The sequence below is a fragment of the Petaurus breviceps genome, unplaced genomic scaffold (assembly GCF_028583685.1).
Source record: "Petaurus breviceps papuanus isolate PSGF00001 unplaced genomic scaffold, PetGlider_PUasm1.0 154, whole genome shotgun sequence".
Taxonomy (NCBI): Eukaryota; Metazoa; Chordata; class Mammalia; order Diprotodontia; family Petauridae; genus Petaurus; species Petaurus breviceps.
Genome location: NW_027185715.1, coordinates 16546336 through 16559045, shown reverse-complemented (window position 1 = coordinate 16559045; position 12710 = coordinate 16546336). Strand labels below are relative to the sequence as shown.

General features: G+C 39.1%; 1 protein-coding gene across 1 annotated transcript in view; it reads right to left on the bottom strand.

The window, feature by feature from the left end:
• MYRFL (myelin regulatory factor like) overlaps positions 1-12710 on the bottom strand; it is a 169331-nt gene that overhangs the window by 106846 nt on the left and 49775 nt on the right. Inside the window, exons 5-6 of the mRNA XM_069081439.1 lie at positions 9218-9312; positions 1371-1521 (exon numbers count right to left, since the gene is read on the bottom strand). Of these exons, the coding sequence (XP_068937540.1) occupies positions 1371-1521; positions 9218-9312 (246 nt within the window). The remainder of the gene's footprint in view (positions 1-1370; positions 1522-9217; positions 9313-12710) is intronic.

Genomic DNA, 12710 nt, shown 5'->3' with positions numbered 1-12710 from the left:
TGGTACAAAGACTGTATTTCAGCTAGGCAAAAGGTAAGCTTAGAATGTAAGATTTAGAAATCAGGATAGGGATAATTTAAGCATATCTCTGTTCGGTGTTTTAGTTATATTGTTTTGGAGTGTTTAGTCCTAACAGCTCTGTGACAGAGCTATTGACAAACTGATTTATAAATCAATTTATAAATTTATATATTTAAGATAAAAATGGACTCTTGAACCTAAAGATTGAGCTGAAATTGAAAGGTGTATTTCCTGACCCTGTTGGAATACCCCCAACCCTGTCAGAATAACAACTTTCTCTATGGATAAGGCGAGGGTCTTTTGTTCAAGGATTGGTCCAGTTGGGGCAGTACAGGAACTTTAAGGGAAATTGAATTTGAAATAAAAGCAAAAGGCAATAACAGACCTTAAGAAAAAAGTACAGGTTACTCTTTAAACATGTGGGATGAGCAGCCACGTCTGCATGAGAAGTTGGGGGAATGGGAAGGGGAAAATGGGTTCATAGCCGGAACCCCTAGGGGACTCTGTTCTCTCCTGCAGGCATAAGGACAAGGAGGGGTCCATGTAAACTCCATGCCCTTCACCATCTAAGTTACGTTCTGATGAACACTCTACAACTTATCCGTGTCTTTTAACTATGATGCCCAAAAATAAACACAATACTCCAAATAGAGTGTGATCCAGGCGGGGTGCACTGGGATTAACACCTCCCAATTCCTGGAATTTCTGCCCCTCCTAATGCACCACAAGATCAAATTACCTTTTTTTTGGCTGCCACATCACACAACTGACATATCAAATTTAGTGCAATAGCTAAAACCCCCAGATCTTTATTCAGAACAAGTGATTCAAAAAAATATAGAGATGGAATGAACACTTTCCTACTCAACCACGGATGATCTCAGAGTTCAATTCATTCCTTCATTCATTTACAAATATTTGTTAAACATTCACTCATTCAATAAGCATTGATTAAGCACCTACGGTACACAAAACATGCTGCTGAAACCTGGAAAAGATAAAAATTTAGACAAGTTCAACGGACTTGGTTCTGAAGATTTCTTTTTTTTTTTTAAATTCTTGACTAAAATGTAGATGACCCATAGTTTAGGAGTGATGGGGGGGGGGAGGTATAAACCAAAGGAAAAAAGTCTGAGATCTTAACCACGACCTATTTCTGCCTAAATCTAGAAATTCAATCTAGATGTAGAGCTCCAACTTAAGTTCAGAGTTAGTGGTTTTTTTTTCAATCTCACTATTCAGGAACAGATTGAAAAGTGAGGTTTTCTTATCTCTACAATCTTCCCACTTTCAGTTTCCAGCTCAACAGCCTCAGTAGAAAATCATGGAGTTTCACAAAGGACACTTACAGTTTTTCATAATGACTGTCCAGTAAGCTGTGCCAGGGAGTAGCTTGATATGGCTGCCATTTCAGGGAAGGGCAGCCCTTATCCAAAGAGGCTGCATTCTGTCCATTGCCACCATTTTCATGAGCTTCTACACCATAATCCCTGCCCATCGCTGCAGAGAAAGAGACGCATTAGATCTCTCCTAGGATTTTTCCAAGAACCACATTTAAATCCATAATATTAGATAGAGCCCAGGGCCTGGAATCAGGAAGATGTGAGTTCAAATCTAACTTCAGATATTTACTCCCTGAGGTGGCACAGTAGATAGAGTGCCAGGCATGGAGTCAGGAAGATTCATCTTCCTGAGTTCAAATGTGGCCTTAGACAGGTCACTAGCAGTGTGACTCTGGGCAAGTCACTTAATTGTATTTGCTTCAATTTCCTCATCTGTAAAATGAGCTGGAGAAGAAAATGGCAAACCACTCCAGTATTGTTGCCAAGAAAACCCCAAATGGGGACACAGGGAGTTGGGCTCAAATGAACAACAACAAATAACCTAAATTACTTGATTTGCCTTAAGTTACTTGATCTCTTTGCCTTAGTTTCCTCATCTATAAAATGGGGATAATAATAGCACAAAGTTGTCCAAAAATGAGACAAAAAAAGAACCAGTTAGACTAGATGCCCTCTAAGATACCTTCCAGTTCTAACTCTACAATTCTTTGTTTTGGATACTATTTCTCTCCATCTGGTTTCTTTAGAAGAAACATATTATTGACTCTAACTGAATTTTCAGCCCCTTAAAGCCGTTAAATCTTTTGAACACAAACTGCTGTCTTTTCATACTTTCTTTATCCAGACCCTTGCATAATTGATTTCTTGAGCTGAATTACGACTTTACATTTATCTCTATTAAATTTCATCCTACTAGATCTGGCCCACTGTGCTAACCTATCTTCATCACCTCAACTATTCTTTTCTCTATTCCCTTTAACCTGCCTCATTGATCCATCCATACCCCTTACTGCAGAAGTGTAGATCAAAAAACAGTAGAACCAGGGGAAAAGTATATAGGCTTCATTTTATAGGTGTTATATGTGTTCTTATACAGAAAATATAGTTAGCCTGCAGCAGATTTGAAAATGTTTTATTTTCCCCTTATTCATCTAATTTTTTCCCTTGCTAGTAATTCTGTCATAACTTCCTAAAGAAAAGCAGCTGTTTTGAGATACTCTGTCCCCCTGAGAAGCTCAAAATTTGGTTTTGCTGGAAACAATGTTATTACCTGTCAACTAAGCACAAAATTGACTTTTTTTAGAGATAATATGTCACCAAACTGTGTGTAGCCTTTGACCAGTGATACCACTACCAGGTCTATATCCTAAAAAGATCAAAGAAAGAGGAAAAGGACCTATATGAACAAAAAGATTTCTAGTAGTTCTTTTTATTCTGACAAAAAACAGAAACTAAAGAGGTGTTCATCAATTGAGAGAATGACTGAACAAATGATCACTTATGAATGTAATGGAATATTATCATACTGTAAGTAATTGTGAAAAGGTCAGTTTCAGAGAAACCCAGGAAGATTTGTATCAACTGATGTGGACTGACATGAGTAGAACCAAGAGAATAATTTATATAATAATAATATTATTGTAAGGACAAACAACTTGGAAAGACTCAGGAACTCTGAACAGTGCAACAACCAAGCACCATTCCAGAGGACTTGCTATTAAACTTGCTACCTGACTCCTGCCCAGGAAGTGATAGAATCCAAATGCAGAATGAGATATTTCTGGATGTAGTCAATGGGAGATCGTGTGTGTGTGTGTGTGTGTGTGTGTGTGTGTGTGTGTGTGTGTGTGTAAAACAAGGGTTTGGGTTTTCTTTTTTTTTCTCCAATGGGGGAGGGGAGATTAGGGAAGGAAAAAGAGTCTTGCCATAGGTTTGCCCCAAAATACAGAAAAGAAAAGAAAGAAAAGGTTTCTTCTTTTTTTTCCAAGTAGAAGGAGGTAGAAGGAAAAGAAAACAAATGCTTGCTAATTGAAAAAGCTAGTAAAATAAAACAAAAGTTACATTACAAATATATATATCATCCCAGAGGCAGCTAGATGGCAGAGTAGATAGAGCACTGGCCTGGAGTCAGGAGGACCTGAATTCAAATCCAGCCTCAGACACCTGATACTTACTATCTGTGTGACCCTGGGCAGGTCACTTAACCTCAATTGCCCAGGGTCACAAAGCTAGTAAGTATGTGCAGCCCCATTTGAACTAGGTCCTCCTGACCCCAGGGCTGATGCTTTATCCACTATACCACCCAGCTGCCTCCCCACCCCACCCCCACTTCTGCCAGGTATTTTCTATTAACCCTAGGACCTAATACAAACTCATTTCTTTGTCATTTAAAGCCCTTTCCTACATAGATACAACCTACCTACAAACCTGGGACTACTCCACAATCACAAAATCTCAGGGTTTGAATGGACCTCAAGTCCAACCCAAATCAGAATAAAAATTCACTATCCAAGAAACAGGCCAAGTGACTATCTAACCTTTTTGCTAGAAGACCCTCTGAGAGTGGGAACTGACTACATTCCCAGAAAGGCAGCCCATTCCACTTGTGAACAGCAGCAAGACAGGTTGAATAAGATTAACAATTAGGATATTAGTAGCTGACATTTAATAAATTAAGTATTGAGATTTGTAAAGGCATTCATACACATTATCTCATTTGACCTTCACAACTCTATGAGTAAAGTACAATTGCTACCTTATTTACTAAGGGGAAAGTGAACCTCAGATTAGGGAAGGAAGTGGGAATAGGAAAGAGAAAGGAGAGGGGAAGGAAGAAGAAAGGCAGAGAGAAAGGGGGAAGGAGAAAGGAGGACAGGGTAGAGAGAAGGATGAGAGGGAAAAGAGAAGAAAGAGTGAGGGGGAGGAGGGGTACAAAAGAGAAAGAGTAAAGGAAAGGGAGAGGGTGAGAGGAAGGAAAGAGGACAGAGGGATGGAAAGAGTGAGTGGGAGAGAGAGAGGGAAAGGAGAAAGAAGGGACAGAAGGGTGGAAAGGGAAAAGGAGGGAGAAAGAGGAATGAAAAAGAGAAGGTAGAGAAGAGATGAGAGGGACAAGAGACTTGGGGGAGACTTGATGGTTGTCTTTTGAAGACTAAAAAACTCATGTTAAAAAGGAATTAAATTAAAGGCTCTAGAGGGCAAAAATAGAGTCATAGGTAGACAGTTCAGAGAGGCAGCTATCTAGCCAATATACCTTCCTAACAATCAGAGTTGTCCAAAGTGAAATGGGCTGCCCTTCCCTACAGGTCTCCATGTACAGTATGAATAGCACCAGTGATGGAAAGGTGACTAGATGACCTCTGAACTTCCTTCCAACTCAGATTCTGAGACTGCAGTCTGGGGTTCAAACTACACATATTAAAAAACATGCTAGGTTGTTTCCTACTGTCCACCTCCACCCCTCCAGGATGAATGTCACAGTTGCCATCCCACTTAACAAGTATGGGTCTGGAATCCTCTAAATTTGGGAATGTGAGACATTCCTGGGACACTCCGATGCCTGGCACAGGATGCTGTTTAGCAGTAGCAGATCAAGGAAATCTCCTCGCTGAATTAATTTTTTTAAAAATATCACTGAGTGTCCTCTTGCCCCATATCTTCCCACCATGGCAAAGGCTGCACTTTCTCCAAAGGCGGCTGGCCACCCCTTCCCTCTCCTGTGCCTCTCTAGGTTTCAGGCTGAGAAAATGTGCTGCAGCTCACCCACATGTGTGAAGTCTCCCACCTTGCCAACAAAAAGGCCATCAAAAGCAGAGACAGGGCTGAGTTACTCAGGTTTCCTTACTTTTCTGACTGTCTTTCTTTAGAACCTGAGCACCTGACCTGCTTATTTGGGTATTGCTATTGTTTTCTGGTAGCAATTATCCTCGGAGACCTTTTCAGTGACCTGAGCAGACACGTAAAGAAAACTTCCAACAAGAGGCATCTCGGGATTTCCTGTGAGCTATGAAACCTCTAGGCCTCTGGAGACCATGGAAAGCAATGGGGTGGGGGCAGAGAGGAGAGGAGGGAGGGACAGACCCCAGAGCACTATGGAAAGAATGAGCCATTAATCAGGAGTAGCAGGGCGGATTTTGTCCCATATGTAAGGTCTGAGTGTCCTGTCCCTGAACCACACTGGCTTGCAGAAAGGGAAGCCTTGTGGAGAGATGAGCAAGGCCAGTCTCCTCCAGTCACACACAGGCCAGTGGGATGGGGCTGGATTTCTCACGCTCCTCACTCCCTGCGTAAGCAGTAGGCCTCTACCTTAAAACACTGGCATTTCCTACACTTGAGCAGAGCTTATCCTATTACTGTAGTAGTTACTATTATAGTATTACTATTATAATAATAGAATAGGTATTACTAGCTTAATGGAAGGGATCCCTTTCAGCTAATCTGCCTATAAAGAGAATTTTGTGAACTTCTATTTTAAAATCAGGAATATATTTCCATGAATGTGGGGATGGGGGAGGGGGAAGGAAATCCTTTAATATACTGAATTCAGCATCATGTGATGGAAAAAAGAATCTAGGCCCAGCTCTGCCACTGGTTTGCTATGTGACCTTGAGAAGGTCAGTCTCCCTAGCCCAGTCTGCACCTAGGCAGCTAGATTATTACAATGGAGCACGAGGCAGGGAGACCTCGGTGTAAATCCTGCCTCAGACACTTGGTAGTTATGTGAGGAAGGAAGGAAGGAAAGGAGGGAGGGAGGGATAAAGGAAAAAGAGAAGAACAGGAGGGAAGAAGAGAGGGAAGGAGGGAGGGAAAACAAAGGGAAGGAAGAAAGGGAAGGAGGGAGGGAGGGAAAAAGAGAAAAATAGGAGGGAAGAAGAGAGAGAAGGAGGGAAGGAAAAGAAAGGGAAGGAGGGAATAAGAGAAAAGAGGGATAAAAGTGTAGAAGAGAGAGAAGGAGGCAGGAAAAAGAGAGGATTAGAAGGGAGAAAGAAAAGGAAGGAGGGAAAAAGGGATGGAAGGGAGGAAGTAAGGGAAGGAGGGAGGGAAAGAGAGATGTAAAGGAGAAAGAGAGAGGAGTGAAGGGAAAAGAGAGGAATAGAAGGGAAGAAGAGAAGGTAGAAGGGAGGAAAAAAGAGGGATAGGAGGAATAAAAAAGAGTGGAACAGAAGGGAAGGAGGGAGAGAAAAGAAATAGAAAGAAGGAAGGGAGGAATTAAGGGAGGGAGGGAAGGAGGAAGTATAAACTGCTTACTATATTCCTGGCACTGTGATAAGGGCTCAGGAAATAAACAGAAGCAAAAAGAAAGACAACCCTGCCCTCACGGAGTTTAAATTCTAACCAGGAAGTCACCTAATCTCTTTGAGCCTCAGTTTCCTCATCTGTAAAATGAGGATAATAACAGCACCCACCTCACAGGGTTGTTATGAGGATCAAATCAAAATAGATAATATAGGTCAATCTTGAAGTGCTAGATAAATGATCTCTATTATTATTATTATTATTATTGTTGTTGCCTAAACAGGAATTCCCCGCTATAACAACCCTGCTAATTCTCCCTCTTTATGAAGACCCCTAGTGAGGTCGGACATGATCAAGGCAATCCATTGCGACTTTCTGTTATCATTCAGTTGTTTCAGTCATGTCCAACACTCTGTGACCCCACTGGGGGTTTTCTTGGCAAAGATACTAGAGTGGTTTGCTATTTCCTCCTCCAGCTTATTTTACAGATGAGGAAACTGAGGCAAACAGGGTTCAGTGACTTGCCCAGGGTCACACAGCTAGTAAGTGTCTGAGGCCAGATTTGAACTCAGGAAGATAAGCTTTCCTGACTTCAGGCCCAGGGCTCTATCTATCCAGTATGCCACCTAACTATCAAAATATATAGGATTATAATACGTGTATATCAATATATATTCATATGTTTATGTATCATAAAAATATATCAATTATATATCACATTAGATAAACTGCATATTTATATAATTTTTTTAAATTGTTACCAAAATGTTTTTAACATGGCTCCAGGTTAGGAACCCTTGTTCTAGGATTTATTATTATTGCATTAAACTAAACAGTTCCAATTTAACCATTTCTTTTTTTTCCATTCTTTGTCTTTATTAATTTGTGGGTTTACTTTTAGTTTACAAGATTCAGTTCCACAATCCCCTGAGTTTCAAATTTCCTCCCCCTCCCTCACCTTCCCCTCTGCCCCCCAAGGCAGCATACAATCAAGTATAGGATCTGCAGATACTTTCACATTAGATATTACTCAAGTTGTAAAGAAAGATTGTAACTGGCGGAATGAACAATGGGAAAGAGGAAACAAAACCAAACAAGAAAAAGAAAAAGAACAGGTAGTTTGCTTCAATCTGGATTCAAACTCAGTTCTTTCTCTGAATGTAGACATCTCTTTCGATCATGAATCTTTTGGGGTTGACTTATAACCCTGCATTGCTGAGAAGAGTCCAGTCTATCAAAGTTGGTCATCAAACATACTTTGTATCTGTAATTGTGTACAAATTTCTCCTGGTTCTACTCTTCCCACTCAGCATCATTTTGTATAAATCTCTCCAGGTAAATATGAAGTCCGTCTGCTCCTCATTTCTTATAGCACAATAGTATTCCATTACATTCACATACCACAACTTTCAGCCATTCCCCAATTGATGGGCATCCCCTTAATTTCCAATTCTTTGCCACCACAAAAAGAGCTGCTATAAATATTGTTGTTCATATGGGTCTTACTCCCACTTCTATGATCTCTTTGGGATACAACCCTAGAAGTGGTATTGCTGCATCAAAGGGTATGAAATTACTTATAGCACTTTGGGCATAATTCCAGATTGCTTTCCAGAATGGTTGAATCAGTTCACAACTCCACCAACAATGCATTAGTGTTCCAATTTTTCCACATCCTCTCCAGCATTTGTCATTTTCCTGTTTTGTCATCTTAGCCAATTTGATTGGTGAGATGTGGTACCTCAGAGTTGTTTTGATTTGCATTTCTCTAATCAATAGTGATTTAGAGCATTTTTATATGCTTATAGATATCTTTAATTTCTTCCTCTGAAAACTGCCTGTTCATATACTTTGACTTAACCATTTCTTTAAGTAAAAAATTCTTGCTATTTTTTAAAATAACTGACATTTGGATAATGTTTTATACACATTGTCTCTATAACAACTCTATGAGGTAAGTGATACAGTTGTGATTAACCCCATTTTATAGACAAGTAAACTGAGATTGAAAAAGACTAATGTCCAGGACCGCATAGCTGGTGAGCATCAGATTTGGGATTTGAACACAGGGCTTTCCAGCTACAAGTCCAGCATTCCATCTACCACTTTGAGTAAGGAAGAACATAGATCCTGGCTTCTATAGAAGAATTCTGAATTCTCTGTGGATTGTTTTTATCATGATAAAAATAGGTCTTGGGAACCTGGTGATTTAGGCTAAATATTAAAGGGAGGAAAAGGAAGTGAAGAGCCTTCCTGCCATCTACACCAGGGAAATCCTCATTAAGCAACATGAGCAGCAAGCTTTATCCTGTGCTGATCACCTCATGCTGAAAGCGCCTGAGCTCCATCTACCAGTCCTTGACAACAACTGTCTCAGGCTTGGAGGCGTTACTCCACCATATTGGAGGGGGAAGGGATGGCTCAAAGAACAATACCACTTCCTGCGAAAGCGAACATGACCCCTAAGATTGTGGATGAAAACATTACATCTAAGAGGCAGAAGCACATAATGGCAGCTCATTGCCAAGAGCAGAAGCATTTTCCAGTTACCCACCAGAAAGGAGCAAGGATCTGTTTATTCGCTAAGGCTGAGGAGTTTTTCTCATCTGTATTTTGCTTACTTGTTTTGTAATCTCTAGCCCACGACAGACAGGCCTCCTCCTCCTCTTCTAACACCTGAGAATGCTTTCTCTTTTTGGCTGGTGGCGGTAAGACCCTGAAAGGAAAACAATGCAATCTGTTTGTTAGTCTCTCTCTTTTTGCTCCATTCATGTTTTATCAAACCAAGTTTAATTAGTCAGATCTAACCTCTATACCTCATTGTGATTTCCTCTGGTGAAGAGACCTTGGCTCTGACCCTTTTCTACTTCTTTTCCAGAAACGAGATAGAGATATAGATGGATATGTGTGTATGTATATATATATATATATATATATATATGTATATATATATATATGTATGTATCCACCATACATATCCATATGCCCATAATACACATACCCATCATATATATATGTGTGTATATGATGTATAATGCTATTGTTAAAAAAAGTAATCTGATAAGGCATTTAAAGAGCTCACTTACAGAAAAATCATATGAACTTAATCTCAGTATTGTTTAACTGTGTTTGTGGATAACCATTTCCTCATTGGGAGTCTCAGTATCATTTCCAATGACCTTTAATCTTCTTATCGCCCTTTAGACTAAGGTTCTTAACATTTTTTGTGTGGTGGACAAACTCGAAAAGTCTATCTGTCCCTTCTCAGAATAATGTTTTTAAATTAATAAAATTAAACACATAGGACTACAAAGTAAATCAATCATACTGAAATACAGCAATTTAACTCTTTTTTAAGTTCATAGACTCTTTGGTTAAGAATTTTAATTCTAGGGGTTTTTTTAAAGTAAGTTGGGGGCAGAGATAATTTAATGTTTAGTGTTAATTGCTTTTTCAAGAGAGTTGCTTTTTTGTTGGCTTGGTTGGGTTTTGGTTTTTGTAATCCCTAAAGCATTCTGGCAGGTCAGATAAACAATGCTTCCCTGGGTATCAAGAATCCCCCTATATTTTTCTGACCTTTTACCTTTTTATTAATTTAGAGACCTTTGAGGTTTGAGCCTTTTACTTAAAAAGATTCTCACAACCAAGAACAATGGACCAATACAATGTTTCATAAATGTCTCAACAGTGCCATCTTCTGGTATGGCTTACACCCATTATTTTTCTGAACCAGGGATTCTTAACCTTAATGTGTGTGATGGATCCCTCTGGTGGTATGGTGAAGCCTACAATGTTTTTAAGTGAATAAAAGAAAAAAGTTGGATTACAATGGAAAACAATTATATTGAAATAAGGATATAATTTTTTTCCCATTCAACTACATGGACTCCTTGAAATCTACGCACAGATCCTATGCGGTTCATGAGCTTGTTTTTTTACATATGTTTTAATAACTGTATTTCAATATCATTGGTAACTTTTCTAATCCTATGTATTTTATTTGATGCATTTAAAAATATTTTTCCTCAACAGCAAGAGATAGAGAGAGAAATCCCATTTAAAGTTACTGTAGACATTATAAAATATTTGGGAATACCCCTGCCAAAACAAACCCAGGATCATTATATGAATACAACTACTAAACACTTTTCACACAAATAAAGTCAGATCTAATTAGAAAAACATCAATTACTCGTGGCTGGGTAAAGCTAATATGATAAAAATGACAATTTTACCTAAATTAAATTATATATTTAGTGCCATACCAATCAATTTACCAAAAAACTACTGCATAGAGCTACAAAAAATAGTAATAAAATTCTTTGGAAGAACAAATGGTCCAGAATATCACGGGAATTAATGGAAAGAAATGCTAGGGAAGGTGGACTAGCTATACCAAATTTTAATCTGTACTAAAAAGCAGCAGTCATCAAAATTTCTTGGTACTGGCTGAGGAATAGAGGAGTGGATCAATGGAATAGATCGGGCACACAAGACTCAGCAGTCAATGACTATAGTAATCTACTGTTTAATAAGCCCAAACACCCCAGTTTTTTTAAGCAATTGGGGTTAAGTAACTTGCTCAAGGTTACACAGCCAGTTATTTCTGGGTGTGGTGCTAAGTATCTGAGCCCGGATTTGATCCCCAGGTAATCCCGACACTGGGGTCAGTGCTCTTACTCGCTGAGCCACCTGGCCGCCCCTAACGCCCCGGTTTTTGGAATAAGAACTCACTATTTGACAAAAACTGCTGGGAAAACTGGAATATAGTATGGCAGAAACTGGGCACAGACCATTATCTAACACCATATACCAAAATCAAGTCTAAATGGATGCATGATCTAGGTATAAAGGCTGATACTGTAAACAATCTCGGAAAACAAGGAATAGTTTACCTGTCAGAGTTGTGAAGAGGGGAAGACTTTATGACCAAACAAGAATTAGAGAACATTATAAAATGCAAAATGGATAATTTTGATTACATTAAATTGAAAAATTTCTGTAAAAACAAAGCCAATGTAATCAAGATTAAGAGGGAAGTGGGAAATTGGGAAAGAATTTTTACAATCTATGTCTCCGATAAAGGCCTCATTTCTAAAATATATGAGAATTGAGTCAAATCTATAAGAATACAAGTCATTCCCCAATTGATAAATGGTCAAAGGATATGAACAGGCAGTTTTCAGAGGAAGGAATTAAAGATATCTATAAACATATGAAAAAATGCTCTAAATCACTATTGATTAGAGAAATGCAAATTAAAACAACTCTGAGGTACCCACATCTCATCAGTCAGATTGGCTAAGATGACAAAACAGGAAAATGACAAATGCTGGAGAGGATGTGGAAAAATTGGAACACTAAGGCTAGTGGAGTTGTGAACTAATTCAACCATTCTGGAGAGAAATCTGGAATTATGCCCAAAGGGCTATAAGTAATTTCATACCCTTTGACCCAGCAATACCACTTCTAGGGTTGTATCCCAAAGAGATCATAGAAGTGGGAGTAAGACCCATATGTACAACAATATTTATAGCAGCTCTTTTTGTGGTGGCAAAGAATTGGAAATTAAGGGGATGCCCATCAATTGGGGAATGGCTGAAAGTTGTGGTATGTGAATGTAATGGAATACTATTGTGCTATAAGAAATGAGGAGCAGACGGACTTCATATTTACCTGGAGAGATTTATATAAAACGATGCTGAGTGGGAAGAGTAGAACCAGGAGAAATTTGTACACAATTACAGATACAATGTATGTGTGATGACCAATGTTGGTAGACTGGACTCTTCTCAGCAATGCAGGGTTATAAGTCAACCCCAAAAGACTCATGATAGAGGGAGATTTCTACATTCAGAGAAAGAACTGAGTTTGAATCCAGATTGAAGAAAACTACCTGATCTTTTTCTTGTTTGGTTTTGTTTCCTCTTTCCCATTGTTGATTCCATCTGATATAATCCTTCTTTATAACCTGACTAATGTCTAAAGTGAAAGTATTTGCAGGGAGCAGCTAGGTGGTGCAGTGAATAGAGTACTGGCCCTGGAGTCAGAAGGACCTGAGTTCGGATCCGGCCTCAGCCACTTAACACACACACCAAAAAAAAAAAAAAAACC